Here is a 15,203-nt window from a genome sequence, read left to right on the forward strand (position 1 = left end):
AAGGACTGCAGCAGAGGACGTGGTCACTAATGGAAGAGGATGCATTGACTGGAGTGTGCGACCCTGGCTGCTTGACCCTTAAACCTTCCCCCTCCACCCATTTACTGAACCCTCTTCTGCCCGAGTCTGACAGGCATGAATCACTGCATGTCCTACAGCTATTCACAGTGTGAATCTATTATAAAAAAAATAATAATAATACCAACATACAAAGCAGGAAAGCCTCCACAGTGAGTGGCCTTATATAACATGTGTTTTGACAGGAACATAAACAGGAACACAGCAATTCTCCCGGTGTCCATGGAGAATGAATGTGAAATCTGAAATCTGGCCTCAATCATCACTACTTAGAGACTTTTTCCACAGTATGAAAAGTAATCCAGGTGAATACTCTTAGTACAAAGCAAACAGGCTAATGCTGCGTGACTTCCCATGGTGCTCCTTTGCCAACATGTTCACAAATCTATTTTTATCTATTATATATCTATTAAAATGTAGTCTTCTGTATATTTTGTGAGAATACTAAAGGTACATCTTGTAATGCTCACCTAAGCTCCACCTTTGTGTATGGCTTTTGTTATTTTCCCACACATATTTAAAATGCTGTATTTATAGGGTGTGATGGTTGGCCTATTTGGTGAGCACAGGTTGTGAAAATGGACTGTTATCATGTTTTCATACCACTGGTATGTATTAAATGGACTGTGGGTAGACTGCGTAGGTCCTTTATATTACAAACTGCGGCGTCTTGCCACGATCCCACCCATTAACAACATTACTCATCGGCTTGGTTGGGGACTAATCATAATCAGACTATTTAAGTTGTGTTAAAGAACTTTGAGACTGTTTGGACTTTGGGAGATTTGGATATTATTTGCAGCAGCATTTGTTACTGGCATGCCGTCCAGGACGCACATGATTTCATTTCATTTTCACTACTACATGATGGCATATGCAAACTAATAGTGCCTCCTTCGTTGCTAAGTGATTTCTGCCGTCATTAAAGGAGGCAAGGGGAAATATTTTCTATTTTCTTTTGGTAACTTTCACCCATTTTAAGCAGTCAGTAAAGTGTTCATACATGACACATATTAGATCCACCGATTACCTTCTAAATAGCGTGTCTACTTTTCTCCTCAGGCTTTTATAATAAGGTGATTTGTTACAGTCTCATCAACATTGTTCTTTTTATAATCCTGGAGAGCTGATGTTTTCCGTTATCTGTTCAAATGTATGCTATTTATTTCAAATACAGGACATAATTGCAAAAACTAACAAATATTTTCATGTGTCACTTGAATATGTGCAGCGCCACTCACATGTCAAATTATGGTATTTCTATATATCCGAAGTTAGCTCAAACATTACTATGCATGGCATGTTTTCTTAAGACATGCCACAAGCCTGTAAATACCTTGAAAGCCGACAATGAGTTCAAAGGTTTGGTGTATTTTGCATGGTTGAGAATGTTTCACATAGTGAGAACAAATGAGCGCCGGGCCAGGCTGAGAGCTTTCAGGGCTGAGGTCAAAACCTACTTCAGTAAATAGCATTCAGGCAGGCGGCCCAACTGCGGCTGAGGCACGTTCCAGATGTTAGTAGGACTGGGCGTGGATGCTAAGCAACTAGCTATTTTCAGCCACAGAGGGCAGGAAGGAAATGAAAGGAGCAGGAGTTCAGGAGTGTGCGGGATTCAGAGCAGCACACAGGGTAATCAAACACTGCCGACCAATGGCAATCACGCAGCCGCTGACGCAACGGTGGCTCGTCTGCCCGCTGCCTCTTTCTTATCACAACGTACTCCACAGTGAGAGTGGGAGTGAGATGAATGAGAGGAGGACAGTGAGGAAGGGGCGGGGGGGGGGCTGAAAAGTGGGAGCAGTTGGTACAAATTAAATCATGGGGCTGAGTTTCCTTACCATTAATGCCCTCCATGTGTTTCAAGGTGTGTTTTGTGTATTCCACATTACAATACACTGATTAAAGGTTGTGGTGCAGAGCATATTTCAGAATAAAATATCAGATTTCATCCAAACTAAAAAAGAAAAAAAAAAAGCACTTAGCGGAAAAACTACCAACTTCAATTTCTCAGTTACAAGGAAGTTCACAAACACGTGTAGAAAATCATCACTGTGAGATTCCTGGAAAAGGGTAAACCCCCCCCCACCCCACCCCACCCCACCACCTGAATGTCACCTGAACACCTGAGCCCGCATTCAGGGGCCAATTTCCATTCAAATGCAGTGCACAAACAAAAGCCATTCACCTTGACACTATACTATCAAGTCAATGAGCCTCAGCTGAATGTCTCTGACACTTCACAGTCCAGCCGGTCATGTCTCTCCCACGCTGTTTAGACGAGACAGAAAGCGCTGCGAGTGACGCCGTCTGCATTTCAAAAATAAATTACGCTTTTTCCCTTTAATGAAGACGGCGAATCCGTCAGAAAGCTTCCTTCCTTCGCCACTCTCTCCAGTCGCAGAAGGAAAATTACCAAACTGTTGATAGATGGCTAACAGGTGCAGGCTAATTATGCTAATCATGGCAACAGCCAAATAAACTGATTGCCATGTTCATTTAAATGACAGCAATGTTCCTTTGGTGGCTAATTAAAATAGGTTTGGAGAAGAAGGAAACGAGGCGGTTGGGTTCGGATGGAGGGAGGTGTTTAAATAAAAGCGTTCTCCGGGGTCTACTGTAATAAGCTGTATTTCATTGGTTTAATGATGTCATAATGAATTTCTAATGATGGGGGATGGGTTCGGGTGCAAAGAAGTGTGTTGATATGTGCATGAGACCAAACAGTAGAGCGAGTCCCCCCCCCCACCCTCCCTCTGCGAAAGGAAAACACAACAGGGGAGCACTGGCTCACGCTGTTTTGATGCAAAAGTGTATTCCGCTTTGAAACGAGTTAAGTAATGAAAATAAAAATCAGTAGAGGACATCTAGTAGGGTATGCGCTCCATTTGTTTCAATACTATCCCCACTGGAAAGGGTAGGGGGAGGTTTTGAAGGGGCAATTACTTTTTTTTTTCTTTCCTATTCAGCACCGGGCCCTGTTGGCCCCCCAGTCTCCATACGCCTGTGACCCAGGAAAAGGCATCATTAGAGGTAGAGATGGCGATCAGAGGCCAGGGGAGATGAACTCTGGGGCCCCCTGGCAACCAAGGTAGAGTTATGAATGGTGGATAGGGGCTGATTAATGTTTATAGGGGAAGCTCACTATTCCCTCCTTTCCCCATAGCCCTCATTTTTAATGCCGCTCTTCAGAGGAGATTAAAAATCTACGGTTTTCGGCTCTATCCTTCAAAAAGCAGTATCACCAGGTACGTACTGAGAGTTCAACCTTTTCATACACTAAAAACTATCTCCTCTGCTTCTTCTTTTTCTTCTCCTGTTCTTCTTCTTTACAAGATGTAAAACCATCTGAAGAAAAACAAAACTGTTAACACTAAGGATTGCCACTAGGAAAAGCTGGGCCATAAGCGATCTTTCAAAACGATTCCCACGATAATGAAAACAAACTGTTGGGTGAATTTCTATAAATGTATCTCGCACTTAGGTTAACCATCTGCACAATCACCCTGTTAGGCTATAGTAATAAAACAAAGCAAAAAGACACACATGTTTTTGGAACTGTCGTGAAGAGAGACAGACGGCCGCACAGGACGACGACATCGTAGCAAATAGAGGTCGCACAACAGTGGTGATTCGGGAACGGTTCAGATTTCTAAAGCTGGGTAAACAGCACAGCCATATCCGTTGCAAGATAAGCAGGCGACAAAGACGGGAAACACAGCAAACATCCACTTTAAAAGGAAACATTCGTCTAATCCCATCTGAGTATACAGAAAGCCAAAGTGTGTCAGACATTACCTGATATGATGGGGGGAAGCTCAAAAAAGCAGCAGGGACACAGCGAGGGCAACTTAATGTTTAATAGTGAAAGACATGATGCCTGTTACAACAGTGGAAAGAAAACGAGTTTCAGAAGCTAATGAGAGTAGTTCCTTCCTCATTAATGGTATCAAATATATACTTGGATATATTTCGCAGTCCTACCACCACGGATTATTCATTCATTCATTCCCTATCCTTACTGCTCGTGCTTACAGGGCCGGAGGGAGGCCTGAGCCTCCCTCCTTAAAATGTTCGACAGAATATGCAAACAGAAGTGACAGAAAATTGACATGTAGATATTACTGAAAGTAAAAGTTGCATCTCTGAACAATATTTTGATCTGTATATACTTGTACAAGATACAAGGGTTTGTAAACAGCTCTCAGTTTGCAAAAAAATTTGCACTAACTCCAAAGCTGCTTCACTTTGCTTCGAATTTTTACATATTTCTTTGTATGATGAGAAAGAAGAAGAGATAAATGATTCCAAACTAAGATAAATATGACAGAAGTAAGAATTCCCATTGTTGGCTATCAGATGTGCGCACAAAGAAACTTTTGTGTCAGAGTAACAAAAGAGGAGAGAGCGCAGGAATAGAACAGCCGGCCCCTTTTTATCTTAAGTTTATGAGGCATTCTCACTATTTAAATGTATGTCACATTAGTAGGGATCTACTCAGTTCAATATATTATAATGTGATGTTTGGCCTTAATGGAAAATCAATGGTGAGACAAGCCCGCCACCGGTGAGACCATACAAAAGCAATTTCCAAATTGACATATGGAGGGCCTATGTGATTGATTCTGACTGCTGCTGGATTTTAATACCGTTCACTGTGAGCTCATTGACTCTCAGACATCGTCTTGTGGTTTATCTACAAACTGCCAAATGAGCCCTTGTCTCTTTTTTTTTCTCCTCTCTCTCCGTCTCTCTCTCTCTCTCTCTCATCTTTTCTTTCTCTGTCCTTCCCTTCTTCTCAGCGCGACGCAGGCAAGAGTGTATACGTTGAATTAGATTGGATACATTAGATAAATGAGCAGATGACTTTCCGCAAACACATCCTCTTTGTAATCGATCACAGTGAGATGTAATGCAGTTTCATTCATATCTCACCTCTACATTGTGATCCCCCCCACCCCCCACCTTCCCCACCTTCCCCACTGCCAGAGTACAAATAATACTGAAGATACAATGTTAACATTCAGCACCAATACCAATCCTGACACGATGGCATCAGCTGTCATCATCAATTTAATGAGTCATATTGTCCCTCTGCTGCTTGTTTTTAACAGCCCACGAGCTCAGAAAGAAGCTAACCGTCCTATCCCGCCTCCCCACCCCCACCCGTCTGTCTTTAGCTGCGGCACAAACACACATCACACAGCAGTCATAGGGATTAGGAAGTGGAGGGAAACAATTCACTTTCGGAAGCTGAGGCCAACAGGGTCTGCCGATTGTGGGTTACCAGGCAATCCCCCCCCCCATATCAAATGACTTTGTTTCCAGGAGCTTTAAATCTCCTGAAAAGAAAAGACGCCACAACCCTGTCGCCTCTTTAACTGTGTTTGGCAGCAATTTCGAACTGACGCTGAAACGCCAGTAAATTCATATGTTGCACACTATTTACTTTAATTATACAGTATATCTGACATGTACAACCATAAACCTTGAGGAAAACCAAAGACCTGCAATTCCATTCATCCATCCATCTTCCACCAGTTAGGTCTGGGCCACAGAGGCAGCCGGCTGAGCAAACTACCCAAGGTGTGCCAACCTCCCTCTGGACAAAGATTTAAAAAGTCCCGGGAGGCCGTGGCCTCATGATTTAATAAATACAAAAAATTCACTTGAATATCCAATAAAAACACCTCCCCGTATAGCTCCAACGACGTGCGAGTGAGTCAGCCATCTTCACCGCCGAGCCAACACACACATTCACACTGTATCTTCGCAGCAGACTGTTAGAAAGCAGCTGAGTTGAGTTTAACTCCGCTCACTCGCTGACATGAGACCGCTGACCCTGAAGCGTTACACCGAATGCTCATCTGAGCGTACTGCAGTTAATGTAACTGACAGATTTGACTTTGAAGCACCTTTAAACCCAAGCACATGCACAAAGATGCAAAAACAACTTCACACACACACACACACACACACACACACACACACACACACACGCTCCTTACATCACAATGAGGACAACATGGGTAAGCATCCATCCCAAACAAGCAGTGTACCTGAAAAAAATATGATGAGTATCTTTCATCTGGTGACCATGTATTTCAATGTCAAACAAAAATCCTACAACTACATCAAGGCAAACTGTATAAATACCACACAAGCACATCTCAGCTTTTCATCCGACAGAGAGAAAGGACACACAAGCTCCGAAACGATATTATCAGCCACACCAGCAGCATCATGTCTCCGAGCTCCCACTGTATTTGGAATGTAGCCAACGGTTAGCACCGTTTTTGTTTTTTTTTTTTTTTTTTTTTTTTTTTTTTTTTAGAGCCGATCACAGTGTCAGCTCAAGTGTAGAGTTTTTTTTTGTAGCCTGAAAAGTGGAGCAGCCGTCCCCCACACGTCTGACGTTTCACACTCACCTTGCCGAAGTCCCTGACGTCGAAGAGGTCAAAAGGGTCGAACAGCTCGCTGTTGCGCAGGCCGAACTTGTCGTGGCACACCTTGAGAAACGTCCGGATGTTCTTCAGACACAGGAACTACAAAAGACAGAGAGAGAGAGTCAAAAAAACCCAAAACAAACATAAATGCATGTTCAAACTGAATCTTGCGCACACAATTCCAGCGATAGTGAAGAGCTAACAGAGGATTTACCCTGCTCCACCAGGTTCTCACCTTATTTTTAATATTCCCTATCAATGCAACTGAGTTTTTTTTTTTTTGGCAAATATTTAATTTCCTGCTTCATGATTGGCAGGCTCCCCGTATCATCCCTTCCTGCTATATATGAGTGATTATTCAGCACCAGAAGGTGAGCAGGCTGATTGCTGCTGCTGAGGCCGATGGGCTGCCTCTCTCATTCAGATAAGGAGATGCCGCAGAGAAGCCCCTGTCTCCTGACATCAGAGCGCACCAGGGAAGAGTCCTCAGACAAGCCCACAGGCAAAGACCTGCCCCCGGGATTGAGACACTGACCTCACACTGAAAAGGTCAAGGGTCACAAGTCTGACAAGAAAAAAAAACGACCATGGAAAGGTCTTTAAGAAAAACCAGTGATGCTCTGGCATTCAATAAAAGCTTTGAAAAAGGTTTTTATCTGAAATCAGTTACTCAGGAAATGGAACAAGAGGAGATACAGATAATGTGAAGTAAGAGGCTGTCAATAAAATAGATTTGAACTTGAGAATGGTGGCCTATATTGTAGGGGGGTTGAGGGGGATGGTTCATATAATAGGAACCCTGCAGCAGCCAAAAATACTCATAACAAAACCGCATATAAAAATACCCTGGTCACGAATATTGATAGTCCCGGTCCCTAAAATATGCCATCATGCAGAAAAACCTTCAGGGATGTTGGGGGTGGGTGGGGTGGGCAGACCAATAACTGCAAAAGGGGTATTGAAATATTAATGATAAGCATAACAGCCTCCCATCTCCCCATCTTTCTGTGTGTGAAGAACACATTACCTGGCATGCAAATCCAGATGCCGCTCAGATATGCCCTTTCATTTCTCGGAGCGTGAGCGATACGAACTGATGGCCGCGGAAGCAGAGTGTACACACAAAAGAGACTCTAGTGAGAGAGCCGGCGTTGAACAAAATGCTTGATTGCCTATTCTGCTGAAAGCTTTGACAACACACTTCCACCCTTGTAATGGGCTGTTGCATCAAAATGGTAAAACAACCGGCAGCCTGCGCAAGTCGCACTTAACGTCGGGTTGCACGTGAGTGTTAGCAAATGACAGCTTCCGGTAGACTAACACACCGCAGAGCATCCCCTCTCCCTCTGCTCTTTATTTTAATCTCAGGGCAGTTTGAGCCGCAGTGTTTTCATCCACATCTGCCCTCTGCACTCATTAGCTTTCAGGCGTTGGATAAGGAATCCACTCTCTGTCACCGCCACCTTAAAAAAAAAAAAAAAAAAAAAATCATCTGATACGCTTTTCCTGGTATTTTGTGGTATTTTATTTGGCCCCTCCTGGCCACACCTGAGAGCCCCTGCTTACTCATTCTCATTCATGCTTGCGCATCTGCTCGGTTCCCGGTGTCACGGGTGTGAGCCCCATAAGAGAGACGCACTGGCCAGCGAAAAGAAATGCGATTGGTTAGCTCGCTGAAGTGACATTTGCAGTTCAGCCGCGAAGGTTATCCTGTCTGCAGATCCTCACGTGCAATGGGCAAAAAAAAAAAGAAGAAAAAAAAAAAAAAGCTTATTTTCCAAGCCAAGATATGAAAAGGTAACATTTGCTGGAGTGGTTTGGAGACGAGAGGAAAAAGAGAGAGAGAGAGAGAGAGAGCTCTGCAGATATAAATCAGGAGGGGGAAGATGTGTCTGACATTCTAATGTATGTTTGGAGATAAGAGAGCCGGGGTAGGGGTAGAGGGAGAACTGCTATGATCTTGATGGGAAAAAAAAAAAAAAAATACACTATTTCTCGTGGAGTGGGGAGTGTGAGTGCATCTGGGAATAAACAGACTGTGGTCATCTCCTTAGGCTGAGGCTGCCCTCAGCACCATACATCTGAAATTACCTCACTTGTGGCCTGCAACACACTCGAGGCTGGGCACATTTACTCCTCCATTTTACACAGAGCTGTGGGTTCAATCTCGCACACATAAACTGCGCTAAATTGACTTCAATGCTGATAGAATTTAAAAGGTTAAAAGAATCCTCGTATATGCGTTTATATACAGAAAATAAACTCTCAAATGAAGTTCTGACTTTTTTATTTTTCAAGTGGAAATGTCAAACGGTTACTGGTGAATTTCCATTTCTTTGTAATATTAATCTTTTATAACTGATTATAACAATAATCATTAGTTGCAGCCTGACTTCAAAAAGCTCATTTCAACCCGTTTTTTTTTTTTTTGCCGTAGATGAAACTTTTCGTTTTCACAACAGCAGATTGGATCATTACAGTTTTAATCAGTTTCATTACTCCAGATCCCTGCGATTGCTGTTTCAAGCAACAAAAAAAGATATACCTACTAGCTCCCACATATGGTTTTACAGCTAAAACACTGCAATAAACGTTGATTGGTAGTGAAGACAGCGTGCAGGTGTTTGTTCGCTTTTAGCAGTTACATTATTAGTTCTGTTTTTTTTTTTTCTTGGTTTTTTTGTGCACCTGTTGCCTAAGGATCTTCTTTTTTCCCTGTGTCAGGTGACAGAAAAATGACTGAACAGTTGTGCAAGTGCTTTATATAAAAGACATCTTCCCACCTTGACTAAAAAAAAACACAAGAAAAAGCTACGTGTTGTAAGCACTCACACACGTGTGCGGACCACTTGCTTCAAGTGTTTGCCATTTGATGCAACCATTGTGTCATCGTGGCTCACTTAATACTCTGACTGGCCTTTTTAAAATTGCATTTTTCAAGGCTTTCACTCCTGAAAGTAAATGCATCGAGCATCAGAGCCAACCTTCACTGTAAACATGAGTTCTAAATCAGGTTTTTCACAGATTAAAACGGATCCCTTTGGGGTGCAGAGAGGAAAAGAGAAGGTCAGAGAGAGGGGGGGGGGAGAGAGAGAGAGACAGAGAGAGAGAGAGAGAGAGAGAGAGAGAGAGAGAGAGAGAGAGAGAGAGAGAGAGAGAGGGAGAGAGAGAGACAGAGAGAGAGAGAGAGAGAGAAAAGTGGCTGAGGAACAAGGGAGAGCGATATGGGGGAGGTAAAGAGAGATTGCCTGTAGGTGGTCTCAGCTGTAGTGCAGCAGTAGACTTTTTACAAGGTGGCTTGTGTGCTCCACTGGAGCGACAGCTCTGATTTTGACTTCTCAGTCAAGAGCAAACAACTCTTGAAAGAGGCAGACTTGTTGTCGGGGAGGCTGGGAGGAGGAGAGAGTGCAGGGAGGGAAGGAAGCAGGAAGGAGAGGAGCAGCAAAGAGGAAAGAGTCGGGTAACAAAGACCCGTCACATCCCTGACAAGCCCTTGTACTATATCACTACGCTACATCTCACAGAGGAATAATGCATTATTCCTCTGGGAGGGTGGCCCTTATCTGCACACACTCCTAGATGCTGATATCTGAGGAGAAACAAATTAGAGCATCCTCCTAAAACCTGAACAACAGCAAATTAAAATAAATGGGGTGCAGGGAAAACATGGGGGTATGGATGATTGAGGAAGGAGGGAAGGTGGGTTGTTTTCCCAAAAAATGCAGCTCTTTGGTGTCAAAAGGGGATGGGGGGGAGCGGGGGGGGGGGGGGGGGGGGGGCTGGGAGAGAACACAACCCACGGAGGATAAATAGCAGAAGAGGAGGAAGCTGTGCGTACGGCTGGGAAACCAGAAGAACCAGTTACAAAACTACAAGAACTGATCTGATCGGAACATGTTTCCTGAATCAATTACCTGCTATCGATTCACAGCTGTTATGCAAATGAAAAACAAAACAGTAATACCTTTGTGTGCGGTGACAGTTCCACACAACAGAGACGAAGAAGCTGTGTCACAGATTCCTGATATATTCCTACTATGTGGGCGGGGGGGGGGCACGACAAAGAAATGCAGAAAGCTGGTCAAACAAAACATCTGTGCGAGTCCAGACACAGTCACAAGTACTAAGGCGGGGCCTGCAGATAAGGTTGCAGATACAGTATCATGCATTTGGCTCATCTTATTTCCCACAGCAGCGATAACACTTTCATTACCTTGGGAAATAAGCCGTTTTAATTTACGAACATTTATTAAATTATAACGAAAAGGAAAAGAGTCTCATTGTTGTCAACGTAAGAGCATTTCAGATTTCATTAGTCCACTGGCCAAACAGTTTCAGACTCAAAAGGCAAAGTAAGGAAGGCCAGCAGACAGAATGAGTGAAGAGCAGTCAACTGTAAGGTTAAGATTCCTGATAAAGAAAAGATGCTTAACTTGAAAAGTTTCCGGAGGAGAGGAGAGAGGAGAGGAGAGGAGAGGAGAGAGGAGAGGACAGGAGAGGAGAGGAGAGGAGAAACAAGAAGAATAGAGAAGAGGAGAGGAGAAACAAGGAGAGGAGGAGAGAGGGCAGGAGAGGAGAGGAGAGGAGAGGAGAGGAGAGGAGGAGAGAGGGCAGGAGAGGAGAGGAGAGGAGGAGAGGAGAGGGGGCAGGAGAGGAGAGGAGAGGAGAGGAGGAGAGAGGAGAGGTTTATATCCAGCAGACTGAGGTGAGTCAGAGAGATGATCAGATACTCAGACAGCCAGTCAGACAATTGGACTCAATGAAAGAGACTGATGCCTGTCTGGGAACTGTGAGGCAGCCACACATTCATTCTTACACACACACACACACACACACACACACACTCCCGTCATGTTGTGTCTCGGGCCATGAATCATTCTGCACCTTCAGAACAACAGGAAGGCAGCTCTCAGCAGGTGGAAGAGCAGCAACAAGGAGCTCATAGGAAGGCAAGAAAAGGCTGGCTGAGCTGTTTCCGACAGTCTGCACACACACGCACGCACGCACGCACGCACGCACGCACGCACACACACACACACACACACACACACACACACACACACACACACACACACACACACACACACACACACACACACACACACACACACACACACACACACACACACACACACACACACACACACACACACACACACACACACACACACACACACACACCAGGTATAGGTGATGATGGATCTCGTAAACGTTGGGCTTGGTTAATGATCCCACAACCGAGGGTGTTGATTGCTTTCTGGTAAGGAGAGATTTACGCCTGGCAGTGATCAGCACTCAAGCTTTCCAAATATACCTCATCCAAATGCTCGACGCTAAAGTGCAGAAAATGTCCATTACACTAGTCTGCTAAATAAAGAAAGGAAAATATCTGTTCTTGTAATGAATCTCCCGCCTAAAGGATTCCTGCATTCTGTCGAACTTCAGAAAAGTAATATTAACATGCACATATGCGTTGACAGATTAGAGACTCGTCTTTTCAGTCACTGAGGTCATTTTCAATAAGATGAGTCCTGATGGAAAGATAATCCGTACAACTAAATCCTTGAAAATATGGCGTGTTCCCACCATTAACTCAGCCTGACACATTATAAATCCTCGAAACTCTCATTTTCATTTAAAGTCAATTTAAAGGGTTAATGTTCAGAAATAGTCCATTTGTTCTAATTAAGACTTAAACTGGGGCAATTTGGGTCATTATTACCAAAGCAATGGTGGGTTAACTTTACCCAGTACAGAAAACTATTTTTTTTAAACTTACATGTCACTATTTGTTAATAACTGGCTGTTGATAATACCTGCATCCTGTACTTTTTTGAACATCATATGCAAAATGTTTTGTACAAATGACAATAAATTTGTGACACTTTTAAGTGATCGCAGTCATTTCCTTTATCGATTAATCAACCAGTTATTTTTCTTGAAAATACAAAAGGATAAATCATTTGGTCACTGTCATGAAATTGTGAAAAATGTCTGTTTTAATTTACTAAAGACCAATACGATGTATTCAGATTTCCAATGTCCAATGTACAAAATCCACAGGTATCCAGTACACATTCATTTATGACAAAGAAAAGCTTTAAATCCTCACATCTGAAAAGCTGGAACCAGAAACCGTTTGACATTTCTGCTTGAAAAAATTACTAAAACGATTAATCAGTTATCAAAATAGTTGGCGATTAATTTTAAGTGATGAATCAAATAATCGTTGCAGCTTTAGTCTTTAGGGAAAACTTGAGCTTGTTATTAGATCACTGATCAACATTATACCAAATCAATGCATTGAGTTTTAGTGGGGAAACAACAGCGTAGCAAGTTACAACGTGAACATGTTAATGGTTGCCTTTATCAGAGTATTAATTACACATGATGTGGATATTGAACATGGATCAATTTATAATCTTGAGCTTTGTCACCAACAGGCGCAAACCAATAACAACGTAGGTGGATCAAACACTCATGTCTCTCAGTCTGACGTGTTTTATCTTTTCTATTCAAAACATACAACACAAATCAATCCACATACTTTTTCAAAGCTCAAAGACTTCCGTGTCTGTGATCTTTGAATTCTCAGATTTGAAAATCAATATCTGCTTTGATTAATATAGGAAACTAGCAAATGGTTCCAAGGCCACAAACTTGAAAAACATTGCTAAATATATTTGTTAAGTTGAATATAACCAGAGGATTAATAGCTCGACATGAAAAATTGAAGCATTTATATTTTGCGCATGCACACCCCACTCGATCAGGTTGGTAAATGTTTAGGTGGCAAGTGCCGGGCGACACCCACAGGGGGGATTAATGAGCGCTGTGGCTCCCCTGCCCCGCTTCCAGGTCACCCAGATGTTAAAGTCAGCGGAGAGAAAGACCCTGCTCCTGCAAATTAGAGAAGTCGACGCCGCATGAATAATGCATTGCAATAGTATGCAAATGTGTTAATCTTATCCTATTACCCCTAAAAGCCTGTAAGGAGGCACGGATTGACCACCGTTTTAAATCTCGTACAAGCCTCAGCAGACGAGGCAGAGCTGCTTCGTTAGCGAGGCCCACGTGGCTCGTGTTCAAATGTGGAAGTTAAACAGGCTAAGTACAGTTTTTAGTGAGGTTAATCTCCACTACAAAAGAAGATCATTCAGTTTAGAGCATAGACTCTGGAGGGAGAAAGTCACCGACATTGTAGAGCGTGACTACATAATTAAATCAAGCCCTCCTTCACCTTTACACTGGCCACTCATCAAAACACACTCTTAATTGCGTGTGGGGGCAAGCCTGAGATAAGAAGCGCACAGCATGGGGAAAAAGAAAGCATTAGCTGACCTACAGTAGCATGCCATCAGTAACATGCTCGGAACATGGACACATAATAGGTCGTTCGTGAGAATAGAGGAGCAGTGAACCTGACGCTAACTAGAAAAGGAGACCCCCGTCCTGGGGAAGAAAAGCTTTTGTGCGGGGGAGAGTGAAACAGAATGGTGAAAAAGAAAGAGAAGTGATATGTCTTCAAGGTACTGCTCTTTCCTCTCGCTACTGAAGCGGAAACTGCCACAGCTAGGAACAAAAAAGATCTGCTCTCATGGATAATGGAGAAAAAAAGGGAAGAAGGGGCAAGTTTTTCAACTTATGAGGTTGCTTTAAAATGCCAGCCAGTAGATAGTATAGTATAGTATATGAATCGCTTCTATCCGATTTCATTGGTTTTTGTTTTCACACTAATACTACATACAGTATAGAGAGATTGGCTTTATGGATAGCAGCTTCGGTCGGACCACCAGTTTGATCCAGACGGAAATATCTCAATGACTATTGCATGTACTGGCATAAAAAAATAATAAAATAAAATAAAAAACCTTGATATGCCTGGAGGGTCAGACATTCATGGTTCCCAGAGGATGAATCCTACTGACTTGGGTAATCTCCTGACTTTTTCCAGCAGGTCAATGATTTCACTTATCCTGAGAAATGTCTCCACATAATTTGGACGGACTGGCGCAAATTTCATGGCTCCCTGCGGATGAATCCTATTGACTTTGCTTGATTCCTTGACTTTTCCACTCTGAGGTTTACACGTGTGGCTTTGACTGATATGTCTGAACAGCTACTGGATGGATTACCATGAAATTTTGTACACACATTCATGCCCGCCCTTATGATCAACTCCCCTGACTTTTTCTCTAAAGCGTCACCATCAGGTCATACAGTATACCTGCTAAAGATGAGCATGATAACAGTGTCGGTGTGACATTGTACTGGACTCTAGGACTCTCGGTCAGATTTCTCCAGGATTTTCTTCCTGCATCTTGCATGCAGGAAACTTCGAAATTTGAACATCTCACCAGATAGTTTGGTTAATATATCAATAAAAAGTATGATTTGCAGCTTCCTTGAGAACAAAATCGTATATCTCTGAGGTTTTGTCCTGATATAACAAACAATAACTTCACGTGTTGTCTTTACTCTCACCACAGTGTGATGCTTATGCTGCTCGATGGCTTTTTGACGCAGTACTAAGCTTAGAGTGGAGGACAGATTTGAGAGTTTTTTGATGCCAAGATGAAGAGAGGAATCAAGATCGAGTTTGAGACCAAAAGGAATAAAAAACATTCACTATCATCATCTTAATTCTACCTGACCTGATTTTTCAATTTCCCCTGACCT

At 42.9% G+C, this 15,203-nt stretch overlaps 1 protein-coding gene across 12 annotated transcripts in view; it reads right to left on the reverse strand.

Annotated features, from left to right (window-relative positions):
* vav2 (vav 2 guanine nucleotide exchange factor) overlaps nt 1–15,203 on the reverse strand; it is a 211,242-nt gene that overhangs the window by 148,126 nt on the left and 47,913 nt on the right. For all 12 annotated transcript variants that reach the window (XM_056403330.1, XM_056403326.1, XM_056403329.1 and 9 more), the window contains exon 2: nt 6,507–6,623. In XM_056403330.1, the coding sequence (XP_056259305.1) occupies nt 6,507–6,623 (117 nt within the window). The remainder of the gene's footprint in view (nt 1–6,506; nt 6,624–15,203) is intronic.

The sequence above is a fragment of the Seriola aureovittata genome, chromosome 18 (genome assembly GCF_021018895.1).
Source record: "Seriola aureovittata isolate HTS-2021-v1 ecotype China chromosome 18, ASM2101889v1, whole genome shotgun sequence".
Classification (NCBI taxonomy): domain Eukaryota; kingdom Metazoa; phylum Chordata; class Actinopteri; order Carangiformes; family Carangidae; genus Seriola; species Seriola aureovittata.